General features: G+C 36.2%; 1 protein-coding gene across 2 annotated transcripts in view; it reads left to right on the top strand.

Annotated features, from left to right (window-relative positions):
- The window catches only part of NLGN4X (neuroligin 4 X-linked), a 175,153-nt gene extending 158,968 nt beyond the window's left edge, over positions 1-16,185 (top strand). For both annotated transcript variants that reach the window (XM_048328601.1, XM_048328591.1), the window contains 2 exons: positions 397-1,186; positions 9,405-16,185. In XM_048328601.1, the coding sequence (XP_048184558.1) occupies positions 397-1,186; positions 9,405-10,254 (1,640 nt within the window). In that variant the 3' untranslated portion in view covers positions 10,255-16,185. The remainder of the gene's footprint in view (positions 1-396; positions 1,187-9,404) is intronic.
- The last annotated feature ends 2,504 nt before the right edge of the window (positions 16,186-18,689 follow it).

The following is an 18,689-nucleotide window of genomic DNA, read 5'->3' as shown; positions in this document are numbered from 1 at the left end:
TTGCTTTTAGCTGCCAGTCCTTCAAAGAAATTTTCACAGGACTACAAATGTGGTAAAGCCAGAGGACTTCCATCAAGGACACAAGAAAACTGCAGTACAAGAATGAGTTTTGTTCTTGAAAGAGTAACCTGAAACCTTCATGCCTTATGTGTGTGAGCATCAAGAACAGAAGGGATTTTAATTAGTAGCCTATTTGCCATAGCATAAAAAGGGAGCAGTGAGTAGGATTGATGGAAATTGATTTGAAATTTCAGTGTATGCATTCTTTAGGGGTTCTGTAATCAAAGCTTTGTTTCCTTAGGAAAAAAATACTTTTCATTTTTTTGATATATATATATATATTTTTTTTTTTTTAATATCTAATTGAATCTGTATTTAAACAATTTGCACCTGCAGGTTTGTTCCAAAAGGCAATCATACAGAGTGGAACAGCCCTGTCCAGCTGGGCAGTGAACTATCAGCCTGCCAAGTACACTCGGATATTGGCAGATAAAGTGGGCTGCGACATGCTGGATACCACTGATTTGGTTGAATGTCTGCGGAATAAGAATTACAAAGAACTCATTCAACAGACTATCACTCCAGCCACGTACCATATTGCCTTTGGGCCTGTGATAGATGGAGATGTGATTCCAGACGACCCTCAGATTCTAATGGAGCAAGGGGAATTCCTTAACTATGATATAATGCTGGGTGTGAATCAAGGGGAAGGTTTAAAATTTGTGGATGGCATTGTAGACAATGAAGATGGTGTTTCTCCCAATGATTTTGACTTCTCTGTCTCCAATTTTGTGGACAATCTATATGGTTATCCAGAAGGGAAGGATACACTGCGAGAGACCATTAAATTCATGTACACCGACTGGGCAGACAAAGAGAACCCCGAAACAAGACGGAAGACCCTGGTTGCTCTTTTTACAGACCACCAGTGGGTTGCTCCAGCTGTTGCCACAGCTGACCTGCATGCCCAGTATGGATCTCCAACATATTTCTATGCATTTTATCACCATTGCCAAAGTGAAATGAAACCCAGCTGGGCTGATTCAGCTCATGGTGATGAAGTCCCTTATGTGTTTGGGATTCCTATGATTGGTCCCACAGAACTCTTCAACTGCAACTTTTCCAAGAATGATGTCATGCTCAGTGCAGTGGTTATGACATACTGGACTAACTTTGCCAAAACTGGGTAAGTGTGACACCCAGCATTCATTTTGTTGATAGCATACTTCTAAAATACTCAGTATCCCATTCCAGTGGCCTCAAAATCTGATTTTGAAGTAGTAGTATAGAAATATTTCTGTTAAGACAGGAGGTAAATGAGGCTTATTCATATTTAATAGATTTTTAATTAGTGTGTTCCCTCAAACTATTTTCTTTAGTAGCTCAGTGAGAATAGTAACACACTTTATTTTTAGTTCAAAAAATAGGACAATTACTAAGACAAAAAACATGTCTCAGAGAAAAGGTGGTTCACTAAGATACTGAAAAATCAGAGGCAACATGTCTGCTACTTGAAGAAGGAACTGTCAGGCAGATAGCACTTATCTGCTACAAAAGAAAGGAAGTTCTTGTTTTTCAGTGACCTTCACAGGGATGACGACTCAGGGAGGAATTAGAACAGAAAGGCAGACACTGGAAATTTTTTTCCCTCTGAGGGCTATAATGGCAATAATAAGTACTTGACTGGAATGAAGAAGAGACTTAGATATAAATTTTTCTTTGAGAAGGTTAAAAATTTAAATTAATTCTGCTTACAAAACAAAATAAAGGCATCAATATTTTGCTGAAATAGAGTTGTAAACATCAAGGAAAGAACCCTCAAAGCAGCTTAATCTGTGAGCAATATTAATAAATTCTGTTCTCTTCCTATAGCATTCCTTTAAAGAGTATTGCAGTGTTTTAATTCAGCAGCAAGGGCTTTTTTGTTAACCTTGAGTCTTCAGTACTGAATTAAAACAAAGATACTTGTGGCACAAAAGGGCTGTAAATCTTTCCACTGAATGTTTAATGGTAGGATTGGGCTCTGGAAACTGCAGCTTTACTGCACTGCAGTGAGCGGTGTGCAGATATATAAAAAAACCTCAGATGCCTATTTTGAAGCACTCAGAGGATTTAGCAGCCCTTGTAGCCTTCCATGAATCTAAATGATGTTCAAGGGAGAGAGACTTTGCAGTCTTAACAAGAACCTCGAGCATAAATTGAGTAAAAACCAATCAAATGCTTCAGGACAACTTTCAAGGCAAAAAAAAGCTTCTGTTGCACTGCATATTAGACAAACAGGTACTTTTGGATGCAGAAACCCCAGAGTTCAGCAACAAAAGTGAATTAACTGTGTAATATTTAGATGTATTTGGCAACAAGAAGTCATCAGTACTGGGATAGGCAAACTTCATGATGAAATCATGGTTTATGGACAGACAGTGATGCATGCTGGCTGTACCACATGCTCAGAGATGATGATACCATCAATTTGTCTTTATTTTGGTAGATGAAATGCCACATATACATAGAGGACTTCAGATGCTTACAAATATACCTCATTGGAATTATTATGGGACGCAAGATCTCCATGATCTCACTATTGTTTACAATTACTTTATGACTATTCCCTGTAGATTAAGAAGCTGTATTTAAGCAGTTTTTGAGGCTGACAGGAGCTTCTCACAGTCCCAGCTGCCACCATTACTCATAATTTCACTTTCCATCTGTTGCTACTCAAAAGCTAATTTCAGCTGGCTATACCCAGTTCGCTGGTTACAAAGCCATTGTCATGCTACACCTAAAGGCAAAACAGGTGTTTTGGGAGAGGCATTAGTAATTTCTGAAACTTTCCCATTGCTGATGAGACAGGAATGGTGTATATATTCTATTACAGACTCACTCCCTTACAGGCAGTCTGAAAGATGTGTCATTAGAAATGACCTCTAGCTGTAAAATTTCAGTTTTCAAAGGAAAGGAAAAGAGCAACACAATACGTATTACCTTGATGGGGTCTTTTCTTTCTTTGTGTGAACGATTAATTGTTCTGAATAGTACAATAGAATACTTGGAGGTAAATAGTATTTTAAGATTATATTTGTTCTGCACCTCTGGTTCCTCAAACAGAAAGGCAAAGGTTGTAGCACCTCGAGCCTAGAGCAACAGGGGCTCTCTGGGGTAACTGTGCTCTGCTCTACTCACTCACTTACAATCTGAAATCCCTGTACACACTCAGGTCCTTCAACTCTCAAGATGACTGATTCAGTTCAAGACTGCTTTGTTTTGGCTCTGCTTTGGTTTATTCCCCTCCCTGTTTTTTAATGATCATTTCCCATCCTTATTAGGATAGAACTTGTCTTGCTTTGTGTTTGTACCCATGGCAACACATGAAAAATCTTTTAACTGAAAGATTTTATTATTTCACATTTCTCTTTAGGTAAGCCTTGAACATTAAAACTGCAGATATATTTATTTATTTTTAATGTCTTTGAGTCTTTTCCAATTTCGATGACTCTCGCACAGAGGCTGCATCCAGGTACTTACTGTATAATTATGGCTCAGGTGGTGCATCATTCAGATGGACTGTGCTAGGCTTTTAATGACAGGCCATCCGTTGCTAAAAAAGACACATTGTTTAATGGGCCTACTGCCAAGGCTGGGTTTGGAGGGCAGGTCAATCTTGTAAAATCAGCAGGTGAAAGATACAGCACAGGGCACAGTGCTTTTATTGTGCTTAACTCTGAAGTCGATTACTGCAGCTAGCAAATAGGAAGTGACAATTAAAGTGTTTAATGGCAAATGGTTTGTGCTTGAAATGAAAGCTGGAAGCCGCATTTTGCTAATCCTCCATTCTCTATCTAGCTATGACTCTTTTTTTTATTATGGTAATTATTATTATTATTATTATTATTATTAAGAGTCTTTCCTTTGGCCTTTTCAAAACTATGTTTCTAACGTGCCTTAGAAATAGGAAAACAATTTGTTATAGAGTAAGTTTGAGATACTACATTTGGGATACAAAAATGACATGAAAATACAGTTTTTAATTCCACTATGCACAGAATTATATGTGAGAGCTTCATCAAGAGGTGCACTTGGAGCACCTAACTGCTATCCTGTGGTGCTATCCTAACTGTAATGGTAATTTTATATGCCAAGTATTCTGTTTGTTAGGGCCACGTTATCTCCTTTGCGGACACATCAGCAGGGGAAGAGTGAACAATGTGAGGGGTTGTGTGCCAGTCCTTCATAGATACTGTGGCATCTATGTTCTTGTGAAGAAGGATGTGAAGTTTCACACAGTAGATTCAAAGCCTGCTCTCATTAGAGTTATCTATCTATCTAAAAATTGCCCTGTTTTTGAGGAATTACAGTACTCTACTCTTGCTCCCATTCATCCAGCTCTGCCTGTGTTGATATTGGGAAAGTTAAAGATCTAAAGGATATATCCTTGTTTCCTTTGTATTTCAGATAATTTCAGATAATATTCCAGAATTATTTTGCTTCCATGGATTCTGAAGCACAAACCTAACTGAGTTATTAAGAATGTCTGTGTTTTATAGTCAGCTGGGTTCTCTAATAGAAGACATGATTAAACTTGCAATTATTAAAGTGTAGTTTCAAATCAATTCTCAGTGAACTCTTTGATGAGGCTGTTGCACTTCTTTTTGATTTTTTTTTTTTTTTGTCTGAAGAAATAACTCTCTCCAATGGCAAATCTGTGTTAGTCAAACAAAACAGTGTAGTTATGGTTTGTGTTCCTTAGTACTTATAAGGAGTCTTCAGCTGTTGTCCTTAGCTGACTGGGAGCAGGGAAGCAGTGGGATCTGGTGATAATTGAGGAAAGGAGGTAAGGGAAAATATGCCTGTGTACCAGTCCTTCAAGCAGGAAAGGCTGTGCCGTTATTCGTATTGTGACAGCATGAAAAGAATCAACAGGAGGACGAAGAAAAGCCAGTTTTTCTCTCTCTTCCATTTTCTTTTCATCATATGGAGAAAAGAGTACTACTGAAAGAAAATAAAGTATCTAGAGGCCTTTCAGAGTCTTGGAGACAAAGATTATGTAACTGTGAAGACATTTTGCTCTCCATTGAAGTTAGAGAAGGACAGAAAAATTATAACACTTCAAGTGCATTAATGTAACAGTTCCATTGTCCTGAGTGATAGTCAATGCTGTGGCAGAAGTAGTTAAGACACAAATGGTATTTTACCATCTGATATGGAATTTGGGATATGAGAAAACTTCTTAATTCATCATTCTTCCCATGAAAATATCATCACATATGAAACACCCAGTTCCTTCATTTGCCCTCCAGGTCAGTTACTAATCTCCCTTGTGAACAGGAGTGTGTGTTGCTCTTCAGTCAATATCCATTGCAGGCATATTTACTTTATATCACCCGAGAAAAAATTGATGCTTTGATTTTACACCTCTAGCTCATGAGGTGTGAATTGAATGACAATATACAGCAACATCTTAAGTTGTGCAAAATTGGTGCAGACAAAGTTGGAGGAAAAAAGTGACAGGTGAGATGGGATTATTCTGCACATAAACAAAAATATACCTTAGGTAAGATATGGTCTTCTGTCGTATGGAAAAAGAAGTTCAGGCATTTCGTGATGGGGATGTTTTTTGATGTAGAAGCTGTTTGAATTCTAAAGGTGGTAAAAATAAGTAATGAGAGAGCAAAATAAATAATAATAATCATCAATCTTGTTATAGCAATAAGATCAAGAAAAAAAAACCAAGCCTCTCTACCAAGTGGCAAATTGGGAAACAAGAAATCTTCTCCCTATGAGAGCCCATACTGTAAGAAGTACAGAACTGGAAAGATATTGTTCAGATTATACTGTTATCATCATGATTGTAGTGGGTATTTAAAGGAAGGTTTCCTAGCAGCTATTTTTATGAAATTACACAATTGAGACTCAAGAACATCTAGAAACACAAAGGGATTGTGAGAGTCTTAAAAAGCAAGAGAAAAATTGAAATTCAAGTAGCAGATCGAGAATTTTGTTGAACAGATGATTTGATAGGAGAAATGATTGTCTGTACATCTATGTTTTATTCCTACCAATAAAAATGGAAAATGGTTCATAGTAGGATAAGCTGCCCAACTACCCAAGAAAAAAACTTCACAAATTGTAATCTTATGAATTTTCTGCAGTATACATAGCTGTATGGCCAAGGAAAGTAAAAATTCTCTTGTTTATGTCTACTGAATATTTTTCACAAATGATCATTAGTCTATAAAACCAAGCTCCAAGGCCACTATCAGATCCTTTATTTAGGACTGGACTTAGTTATTCCCCTTTTTTGTAAACAAAAAAAAAATCGTATAGATATCTATCTTCCAAATTCAGAATGTTCAGACCATTTTATTCATTTTTTAAGTGATCAGCCCTAGAATTGATGTCAGTTGCAGAGCTCTGATATCCTCAGCAAAGAAATTACTTGTCTGTAGGGCTAGCTGATTTTTTCCTGTTCCTTGTTTCGATGGACAACTTCATGCCCACACACAGCCATGTAAACAAATATTCAAATACAATCCCAGACTCAGGTAATGTTATTTTCTCTCTTGTGTTTGGGGGAGGCAGCAGCATAATTGGCTGCTCCTAATAAATACAGTTAAAAATGACAGATGGAGGTAGAGGATGAAAGAGAGGGAAAGGGAGGCAGATATTTACTTGTTTTCTAGGCTTTTTGTAGGGGAAGGCAATGACACGATAGAAAATGGTAAGGCTGGAAGGGACCACAGTGAGAATGCCAATTTGTTATTTGCTAAAATAGTCATCTGATGTAATTTTTATAGGACCACTAAAATTTTTAAAAGTGCATGTCCATTTTGGCTGCTTTCTAAAATTAGTGTTCAGCTTCTTCATCTCCTATACTGTGTATCAACTGCAACTGGGTTACAAGAGCTAACTTAAGGAATCAGTTCTCTATAGAACCATTCCCAGAGGTTTTCTGTGATATGAATAAGAACAGCAAGGGGGAATGACACAAGATTTTGTGCTAGAACTCTTGCAGTATTTTCTGAGAAGAAAAATGTTTCACATTTTGATAACCTTGTTGATTTTTAATTTGCCTTAGAATTTATATACTGAGCCCCAAAGTTCTGTCAAAGTAAATATATTGAATTGGGCCAGTATCTTTGCGTTTAGATTTTCCAGATCTTTCAGTCTGTTCCTTAATAACAAAAGAAATAGCTTTATTTCCTTCTTCAGTGCATGTTAGAATCCCTCAAAGTAGCAGCATACATCTGTTTCTGTACTGCTTGGAAGGGAATATTACTCCTCTAGTTTGAACTGGGATGAACAATCACCAATGAATTATCTTTTTTTTTCCAAACTAACACAATTTGGCTGTGTTGAAAGAAAAAGAGAAAGAGAGAGAGAAAGCGAGAAAGCAAGAAAGAAAGAGAGAGAGAGAGAAAGAAAGAAAGAGAAAGAAAAAGAAAGAGAAATAGAGAAAGAAAGAGAAAGGAAAGAGAGAGAGAGAGAAAGAAAGAAAGAAAGAAAACAAGAAAGAGAGAAAGAAAGACAAAAAGAAAGAGAGAAAGAAAGAGAGAAAGAAAGAGAAAGAGAGAAAGAAAGAAAGAAAGAAAGAAAGAAAGAAAGAAAGAAAGAAAGAAAGAAAAGGAAGGAAGGAAGGAAGGAATGATAACAGTTTCAGAACCCCTAGTTTGTATTTTATATATCTTATTGAAATGGGAAGGATTAGATATATTTGAATATTTAAAAAAAATTCAGCACACTAAACCACCCCAAAACCCCCAAACACTAAAACCACAAGCATTAGTAAGTCAAAATACCAAAATTACATAGAAAAAGAATTCTTCTCTTAAAAAAGAGGTAAGATAAATTCTTTCAGGTAAAAAAGAATACAGGAATCATAAGATTATTAAACTCAAATTACCTGTCTCATTTCAAAACTAAGAAATAGGTCTTTATGTACAGAAAAGGAATGCTAAAGTAGGCTATCGAGTTCGTGGGCTTTAGAAAATGGAAAAAGAAAACAGGTGCATTAAAATCTGTTCTGATGGGGTTTGGAATTCTCAGAATACGCATAACTGTATATTGGAAGAAAAGGAAAATATTAGAATTGTTTTCACAGGAAATAAACTAATGCATACAAATGAATGAAAAGGAGAATGCAAAGTTCTGCGCAGGAAATAAATAATGTAATGCACAGGAAATAAATAATGTACTCTCAGTATTATATATCACAAAGTCCCAGAAAATACTCATTGCTAGAACAGAAGATTCAAACTCATGTGCAACATACTATTAAAATTAGTATTAGCAATTTTAACTTCCTTAAATATTTATTTAAGTTTTACTAAAATTATATGGATGTGCATACATTAACCATATCTAAATGCTCTTTGTGGCATTGGTTTGTTTCATGGATTAGCAAAGCATAGTCCCAGAAGTGAACAGTAATGAGTATTTTGGACCAAACCACTACAGTTTGTCTTTATTCTGAACCTGTAAGAAAAAACAAATATTTGGCTTACCAATTTTGAAATTATCTCTGACTTGTGTACTACTGTTATGTCTACTACTACTACTTAAGTAGTACAAAACTTGTTGATCTCAGTTAATATATTTCTCATCTCTATATAGTGGGTCACAGTTAAGGCTCATTGTCCTATGGCCATCAAACACAGTACTTCTTAGCAATGATCACATGGAACTTTCAAATTGTCATCTGCTAGCGGAAATGATGGAAAGATTTGTGACACAAAGGTTTCAAAGGTTTTCTCCCCGAGTGGATATCTAGATGCAGGAGGACTAATAGCTCAGTGAAGGAACACAAAGAGAAATAGTTCCCACGTACATGTATCAGCCCTGCTACTTCAAGTTTTGAAGTTTTGGTTTTTTTCTTGTAATATACACGGCGAGTGTAATTTTGTGTGTTCACAAGGACTTCCAATATCGCCATTGGGTTTAGATGCCCATATTTACTACTTACAGCAGTGGAAGTAGTGGTGCCTTAAATGAGAAAGTTAGTATCAAACCTGGAGAAGAGTTGAACCTACATATTTACTATGGGAAGAGGTAATTAGTACCTCTCTAAGACAGCGTGTTTCTAAGACTTACTCCTCGGAGTATGGTATTGAATCACAGAACTTCAGATGACCTTTTGGGAGCTGAAACACTATGCTTTCTGCATTTTCATGTAAAAAAATATTATAGTACCTAAGATGCACTGTACAGTAATTTTCTTTTGATTATTTATTAACCACTGTTCTTCAGGTAGGGAGGGGTTTTTAGCTTCTACTTTTAGGTTACTGTAAGTATTGGGTAAACTATTAACTATAGGACAGAGAGAGTTTGGTGGTTTTTTTCTTTTGTTTTGTCTTGGTTTTTTTGTGGGAAGGTTAATGACTATAATATTGTCTGTTTTCATTTTTTTTTAGAGATCCAAACCAGCCTGTTCCACAGGACACAAAGTTCATCCACACAAAACCCAACCGCTTTGAAGAAGTGGCCTGGTCAAAATACAATCCTAAAGACCAACTTTATTTACATATTGGCCTGAAACCCCGAGTTCGTGATCACTATCGAGCAACAAAAGTTGCGTTCTGGTTGGAGCTCGTACCACACCTTCACAACCTGAATGAAATATTTCAGTATGTTTCCACAACAACTAAAGTCCCCCCTCCTGACATGACCTCCTTTCCATATGTGACCCGACGTTCTCCTGGTAAATTATGGCCAGCCACCAAGCGCCCAGCAATGACACCTGCCAACAATCCCAAACATTCAAAAGACACCCATAAAACAGCTCCAGAGGATACAACAGTTCTGATAGAAAACAAGCGAGATTACTCCACGGAGCTGAGTGTCACCATTGCTGTGGGGGCCTCCTTGCTGTTCCTCAACATTTTAGCTTTTGCTGCATTATATTACAAGAAGGACAAGCGGCGTCATGAGACTCACAGGCGCCCCAGCCCCCAGAGGAACACCACCAATGACATAGCACACATACAAAATGAAGAGATCATGTCCTTGCAGATGAAGCAGCTAGAACATGACCACGAGTGTGAATCGCTGCAGGCCCATGACACACTGAGACTCACCTGTCCACCTGACTACACGCTCACTTTGAGAAGGTCTCCAGATGACATCCCGCTAATGACACCCAACACCATAACCATGATTCCAAATACATTAACAGGAATGCAGCCTTTGCATACTTTCAACACCTTCAGTGGAGGACAAAACAGTACAAATTTGCCCCATGGACATTCAACCACTAGGGTATAGCTCAGCCCTTCCCCATCTACCCTCACAAGCCACTTGGAAGAAAGAAAAAAAGAAAAAAAAAAAAAAAAAAGAAAAAAAGAAGAGGAAAAAGTTATCTACCATCCCTTGAATACCTTGTCAAAATCTAAAGTAAAAATAAGTAAAAGAGAAGGACAGTCATTATTTTCTTACTGATCCTTCCCACAGAAACTCACTGATGTTAAAGATCAACTACAAACCCTGTGAAATGTGAAAAGTGTACATTGCTGTTACGATACTGCTTTAAGATCTCAGCCACTTTGATTGAAAGTTAAGGCCAGAAGAAGTCATTTAAAATGGTGTTTTAAGTGTAACAAGCAAAGCAGAATCTTCTGGAACACAAAGCCAGTGACTGTACAGGTGTTTTGGTTTGGGTTTTTTTTTTTAATAAATAAAATTATAAAAAAGATTCTTTATGTGCCATACCATGAATGGCCGTTGATAAAACAAAGACATCACCATGGGCTTTTACCCAGCATATGAAGCTGTAATTCAGATGGGGAAAATAGAATTTTATTATTAAAAACAAAAATGAAAAAAAAAAAAAAAAGAGGAGGACTGACTATGCAGTAAAACACGTATAGTTCTGTGCAAAGAGATGACTTGCCAGCCTGAACTATATTTAAAGAAACTTTGTAAAAATGTACATAGCTGTGAGTTTAAAAACAAACAAAAAAGAAGCAGCTTTTATTGATGTTTTCAGTTTGAAAAGAGCTTTTAGAAAGATTGTGCATTCGATTGTGACCTATGTGTATATACATTAGTCATATGACCTCTGTTTCCTCCAAGACCAAAGGAGGAATTTCTTCTTAATTACTAGTGGTTAACAAAAACCATGAGTTTTTTCTAACATGTTTCATTTATATGAGGCCATGGTGTCATGCAGAGGATACAGTTGTCTGTGTGACCTGCGTATTTTCTCTTACAGGTTACACTAGTGCATGTTAAAGTATTCATAGGAGATTGTTGTTCTTTTCTGAAACATTTTTTCTATAATTTAATTTTGTGTTAGCCTTTGTTAAATTCCAACACAGCAATGGATTGGAAAACAAAGAGAAAAAATACAAAAGAAAATAATTACTATTTAAGCTTGTTGAACTGAACCAAGAAACATCCAATAATATATATTTGGAGTTCAGTTTGTAGTTCTTGGTTATTGTGATACATTCGGAAGAGTTTTGTGCCCTGACAAAAGCAACGAAAGCCTGTGTTTTGGTCAGCCTTCTTTGGGGAAAACTAGCTCTATATTCACCAGCAGTTGCAGAGGAATCTCAGCTGAGAAAGCACCTCCTTAATATTGCTAAACAAAATAAAACAACAATTTGAAAGTTGGGAAATGCAGGGTTGGTTGGCTGGCTGTTTTTCAAACTGTTCAGAGTGATGAGTGTGTAAAGAACTTCTCAGCCCAGTATCTTGTTTTGCGCTTGAGAGTGTATCTGTCAGAAAATTCTTATTTGCTGATTCATTGCACAGCAGTCCCATAGTCAGTGAGCATTATGGAGACAGAAGCAGAGAAATCATCAGCTGTTCTGCATTTGAACAATATTGAAAATCCCAGAGAGTATCACTCTCAGGAAAGGCAAAATTATTAGCTGATTATTCCCTTCTGCCTTTCCCTCACTAGAAAAAGAGGGGCCAAGCAGAGCTATCAAAGTAACCTAGGAGTTTGATTCAAACAACTGATTTGAATGTGAAAAGCTAGAAAACAGTTTTTGCAGATGAAGATTGCTTTATATTTTGTCTTTGAAAGTTACTCCATCATCGAGAGATAGTAACCAAAGATCTTTGAACAAATTGGTCTGCACTTGAACGTGATTATCCCAGATGTATTTTCTATTATTAATTCACAACTAAACTGCATTGATATCATATTTCCCATAAAGATTAACACAAGATGCCTTGTACTTCTTTTTGTTTTCTACACTTTTTGTTTTCTAATAAAATACCTTGAAATAGTCACCCCTACAAATAAAATCAAAGACAAGGTGATTCACTGAGGTCTATTCATCTGCACAACTTTTTGTTGTAGCAGGCAGTAAAGCAAATTCTGAAGGAAAGAAATAAAAAGTAAATGACATGATAAAAATGCAACATGTGGCTGATACAATCCTTTATCTGCAGTAAATGTGCTATAAATCTGACCTGGGAGCTCAGGTTGGAATGAGATGAAGCAGCAACCCCAAAGTACCACTAGTAGAAAATGGAAAATTGTTTTGTTTTTTTCACTGATCCATCAAGTAATATATTAATGCTGACTCTATACCAGGCCACTTCCACCAGCTATGTAATGCCTCAGCTGAGATGCAGCAGTTCATAACTCTTAGAAAAAGGTTTAAAAAAAAAGTAAAAAAAAAAAAGTAAAAAAATAAAGGTAATGGTGCTTGGCATCATAATCAGTTGGGTATGTTTGTAATGTGAATTACAGTATTTGTTTAGTACTTCCAATTGTCTTCTGCTAGCAATATGTACAGTACTGTGTCAGGCTTGTGACATTTGGGTAAAAAAAGTTCCTGTAAGTGAATGATTTTAGCTTTTAAAAGTAATTACAATCAAGTTGATTTAATAATTTGATACATCTGGACTGATGTATGATTTATAGAGGGAACAGATTTATAGGGTCTTCATAGAATTCTATAATAATGATATCAAAATATACTTTGAAACTGTAAAAGAAAAACAAAAGTACTTTCCCAGGCTTATATTCTTGTCCTTAAGAGGCACACAGGGTTCAATGGTTTCTTCTGTTATTGTTTTGCAATTTTTTGGTTTTTTTGCCTTAAGTAATGATAGAAGATATATATGGCTGGACACATATGTATAAACTTTTCAGCAGCATTTTTAATAATAAAATATCACGGTATTTTCTAATGCTTTGTGCAAATAACTACGTGTTCATCCTTTTGTGTAGAAAGTCTTTCAGAGGTGTGTTTTCTGCCCCATCTCCATTTCATTATCTAATGTAAACAATGCCTTGATACTCAGTATAAAAATATTAAAGTAACAGAGGTTGCACTTTTAAGTTAGCATTGAGTTTTCATGGCTGTTGTAGTTCTATAAGCCTGCCAGTAAAAGAAAAGCAACTCAGACAATGAAGATATAAGAGAATACGCTCCATATATGTATTACCTGTATACACTGCAATTCCCATTGAAACAATGGTTTAATTGTTTTGTTCGTATTTTCTGAGGCACTGAAAAAAAAGCTGGGTAAGCAGTTTCCCCTATTCATGTACAGCTTAGCAGCTGAAAAACGCTAAAAAACATATCTTCCAAATTAGGGATCAAAATAATGCAGATAAATCTATGATTTATGTCATGCTCCATGAGTCAATAGACTTTACTTTTATATTTTAAATTTAGATAAGCAATGAGTTTTGTGAGAAAAAAAAATATGTAAGAGTAGCAACATATGTTACTCATATGTATTTAAGGTATTTACACATATTGCAAGGATGTTAATGTCATTCTTCCTTCAAAGGCTGAGTAAGTAAATAGTTTGTTCTTTTATGATGTTAGATTCTGTTTATCAACCAGGTTTCCTTTCACTGGAAAGGTACGTAGACACTTTAGTAATTTGAGCTGGGTATTGTTTTGTTTCTGTAACTATTCTGCTGAATAGAGGTACTAACAATAATATTTGACAAATTTTGAGCATATTAGTGAAAAGTAAAGTCTGAATTATTCATATCAAAATTTTTGATATGAAGAATCAAGCTTCTGAAATAGAAATATGCGCCTACTGACCTAATCAAGCATATTGAATTTTGAATATTGAACTTGTATATAATGCTTTTGCAAATAAACTGCAGATTTAGAGTTGTTCAGCAAATATGTTTAATTACAGGTACACTTCAAAATTCCACAACTTGCTCTGAGATAATTCATACACACAAAAAGGGGTTACAATTGTGTCATTTCTGTGAATTGTTCACCATAAATTTCTGGGTCAACTCAGTAAATTAGCTTCTTTTAAGCTAATCAGTTTCACATTTTAAAAAAAGGAACATCTTCAGAACTTTGTTCATGCTAACTTAATACTGTGTTATTTTATTTCTTTACTGTCTGAAATATAAATATGCAGATTAGTATGTTCCTATTTTGGCTTTGCTAAGAGTATTACAATTTAATGGTATTTAATATCACATAAAAATCATATGAAATAATACCATGACAATTATGTGCTTGTCTCAGATTTGTGGTTTTACATTTGTATTATTTAATTATTGTCAACTGTTTCTCATATTTTCATCTACAGCTGTTTGGCATCGCAAACCTCATCAGCCTGAATCTCTCCAGAGGCCATTAGCAGCTGGTAAAAACTGGGATTATTATCCCACCAGAAATTATGATATTATATATTTAATATCATAATATTTTAAAAGCTTCTCAACACATCAAAATAGCCTGAAAAGTAAGATAGTAACCTCTTAAAGTAAACAAAAAATAAAGAAGGGGTTTGGAAATGTCTAAACATCTTGTTTGAGCTGTAGCATAATAAATAATATTTCACTTTTGGATGAAGTTTTGATTCAAGCCATTTTGTTTGGTGTTCCACAGTGGGTGCTAAGGTCCTCACTGTGTGTTCTAAAAGTTAAATTATGTTTTCATGAAGTTATGTTAGTCTTTTGCAGATTACCCAATTTATTTCATCCAATTTTTACCCATGTAAAGAAAACCAGATCACTCAGGGATGACTTAGACACAATCCAGTCACAAAGTCCAAACCAGAGAAGGAGTTTTGTCATAAGCCAAGTGAACAGCAGCTCCCCTAAGACACAGTAGTAATTAAAGAGAATATGCAGTAATATCCCAACAAGTCAAATGTAAAATAAACATCTAATAAATAAGGTAAGTTCCATTGTTATCAAAGGAAAGTTTACAAATTTTTGCAATACCTACATTTTCCTAACTTCACTTTCCACCCCTTCTCCACATAAAATAACAAAATCTTTTCAGACAGTATTTTCTGAAATATCCATATACATAAGTGAGAAACGAAAGAGATGACCTCTTCTTGTTTTCCCTTCTACATAAAAATCCTCAAGTGCTGAAAGCACAAAATATTCCTCCTCTAGTGCCTTTTATCAAGGCTTCTAAGTTAGCTGGGAGATTCAGAGTAGTCTCACTCCTAGGTCTCCAAGTGTAAATAAAAGGGAAAATCTGGAAAAAGAACTGACATATATTGGCTTTGACTTAGAATACACAGCACAGTTGTATTTCTCTCCAAGAGCCAAAGATGCAGCACGAAAACAGAAGAGAGCTTTACCTACGTTTTATTTTTAAAATACTGCATTTCTAGAAGCCACTTTTTTTTCAAGATTTTGTTGTCCGGTATCTTGCTTTTTGCTGTACCTAACTCAAAGCCCTCACTCATTTCATGTCCTCTCATATCTTTTATCTCTTTTTACATCAGATATTTTCCAAGAGATACAGATATGTTTTCATGTGTGGTTTTCTTCTGTCACAACATTTAAGTTTGGCTTCAGACTTGTTCCGTTCTGTACTGTATGATTGTGAGAGAGCATTTTTCATCTGACATTTTCCTTGCTGCTTTTAGTGTTTAAGAAGTGCTACTGGAGGGGTATTTAAATGACAGTATTCCTCATCCTCGAAAGGCATCGATCTCCATGACTGCATTTTGAGCCAGCCTAACAGCTTTGCTTTGACACGGTGTATGACTTAGTGGGAAGTGTCAGCCTGCAGCCAGCTCTCCTGTTACTCTGCAGCTTTTATTATTATTATTCACTGTTGGCATTTGTTTCTTTACTATATTGATCTTCAATCAAAGGTAAATTAAGTTAGTATGTCATTCTATTCCACAGAAAGATTTCTCAAACCCTACATTGTTTGTAATTCTTGTTTAGATACAGCTAATTACATTGTTCTGGCAAAACATAAAAACCTTTCTAAGCTATTATGTTTCCTGATTCTACCATCAGTGCAAACTAACAGGGGTGGCACAGTCAGCCTTGTACGACAAGAATTCATGCTATACTGGCTTCCACTTGGTGGGGATTTGTTTCACATATACAGGAAAATAAATACAATTAGCATTTTCGTACATCAAAATTTCATTACACCATGCCAAAGGAGAACAAGACCCAAAGTAAAATTCAGACAAAATGCACTAGGATCCTGCATTGGTGGTTATTTTGTATAGGCAACAATTTGCAGGTTGAGCTGCATGAGTGCTTTGTGCACTTTAGTCAATGGATATCTCGCTTCAGAAACTAGAGTGGAATTTGAGGATTTCAGGAAACAAAGATGGTATTGAAAAAGTATTTTTAATGGGATTTCTGCTTTCAAGAATGCCTACCAGCAGCAGCAAAGAAACTGCAGGGAGAGTGTTTTAAAATAAATAGGAATCAAATGCAAATTTTTTCTAAATGAATTTGACAGGAAGAAATATGATACAATGTGATATGAAATGACCTTAAAGTACTGTGATAGGTTTCTTCTGTGTGCAGGGTGAACAGAAAAATGAAAATTATCTCAAAAGATACATTTTTACAGGGACTAGTCAAATTAAATCATTGCAGAAAATGAGACTGTAATGGAATTTTGAACAGAGATGTTGTGTCATAATGCAATACCATATGGATTTAGATATGCAGAACATAATCTACAGTGCTCATCTGGGTATTGAGAAGTATAAAATTAGATCCCAAGATGCCCTACTTTAGCCAGAAGACAGTGCTGCCGTTGTAGATAACACAGCAAAGTGAAATGTGCACATTTCTCAGGGAATGACATAAGATACAGCGCCAGACGAAAAATAGGGGAGAATGACAGTATAAGCAGGCACAGGTCCTGCCTGGATAACCATCCTGTTCGTAGGCCCAACAGAGAGGTTGTGTTCCAAATCTGATTTTTTCTTTATTTCCCTGGTAGAGGTCCATGGAGAGAGAATGTCCCTGGAATGTGCTATTTTCCACTAACCACTGGCCCTCAAGCCCCCAAAAATCACCAGCAACTGATATATTAGAGCTAGAGCTGGGACAAGGAAAGAAGAAATATGAACTGTTTACTTATTATTAGCAATTTTTTTCTCTTCTTGGTTAAGGACAATCAGAAAGAATTAAGAAATGAAGAGTGATGTGCAGCTAACTTCCCCCAGTACTCAGGGAAGGGCCAGGCAAGCACCTTACTCAGTTTTCAGTAGATTGGGTGAAAAGCAATGGAGGCACTCAAGGAGCAGTAGTCAGTGAGGAAGTTGCTGGAGATGGGCAACAATCAACTGCTGAGTTGATTCATGAGGCTTGAAAGTCTCTCTTTCACCCATTATAATGTGTTCATTAAGAAATATCTATGCTCTTCCCCAGACTGTAAATTCTGCACCATTAATATAGCAGAAAGTCAGTATGAAGCCTTTTCCTGGTCTTAAAATCAAGAGGCATACATGGTTAGAAGGGGAAAAGGGATTTTACCTTGGTATTTATTTTTAAGGATCCTTAGGTGTACACGTCCTGGTCATATGCATCGAGATGCACCCCACCGAGTCTTTCCCTGTGTCTCTGTGTCTCTCCTCCTCCTCCCCCCCAACATTGGGTATAACATTATAGGCTTTACTAATTAGCATATCTATCAAAGATTCCCCAATGAGAGGCTCAAGTGAGCCCCTCCCTCCCCAAGGAACCTTCCCCTGGATGGTTCTATCTTGGTTTACAGAATATGTTCTGGAGAGGACCTTGGGGTCTGGGGCACACTGATCCCTAGCTATGAAGCTTCTAAAATGTTTAGCCTCTTAGCTTAACAAACAAGTCCAAGAATGTAGGCAAAAAGCACTAGGAATACAGAAGCTGTAAAAAGGTATAACAGGGGTATAAAAGAAAAGGCAAAAAATCTTCATGGCATCAAGTAAGGGTGTGATTAAAAATGGAACAAATAAAAATTTAATGATCAAAACTAAAGCTCCAGTGTGTGTAAGAGAAGTAATACTCAGTATTGCATTAATCCTCTCATCTGACTGCAGATGTTTTACTATACCTCCAAATCAAGACACTGTAGAGATTTCTGATGGAGGCATGAAAAAAATCACGTGCATCATCATCATGCACATAGCTAGGAAGTGCAATTCCATTTGCAACAGCTCCATAAATTCCTGCTTCAACAAATAGTAAATTTGAAGTTATTTACCTTTTCTTGCTGAGTTCTTTAGAATGTGAAGTAATGTATACCAAGAACAAAAGTAACAACTGCTAGGAGCTCTCAGACCCAGAGCACAGAGCTAAAGAAAAATGAAGGCATAAATTGTTGGAACTTTGGACAGCTGAGATGATGTTTCTGTTAGGAACCAGGCCCTCTTCATCTCCTACTACCAAAATCCCACCCAGATCTTATGTGTAATGAACTGTTTTCTTCTGAAGAACTGTTTCTTCTCAAAGGCTGCTATGTAAGTAGGGACTAACATAGATTGAA

The sequence above is a fragment of the Corvus hawaiiensis genome, chromosome 2 (genome assembly GCF_020740725.1).
Source record: "Corvus hawaiiensis isolate bCorHaw1 chromosome 2, bCorHaw1.pri.cur, whole genome shotgun sequence".
NCBI classification, from domain to species: Eukaryota; Metazoa; Chordata; class Aves; order Passeriformes; family Corvidae; genus Corvus; species Corvus hawaiiensis.
Note: the sequence above shows the minus strand (reverse complement) of the source record. Positions and strands in the feature narration are given on the sequence as shown.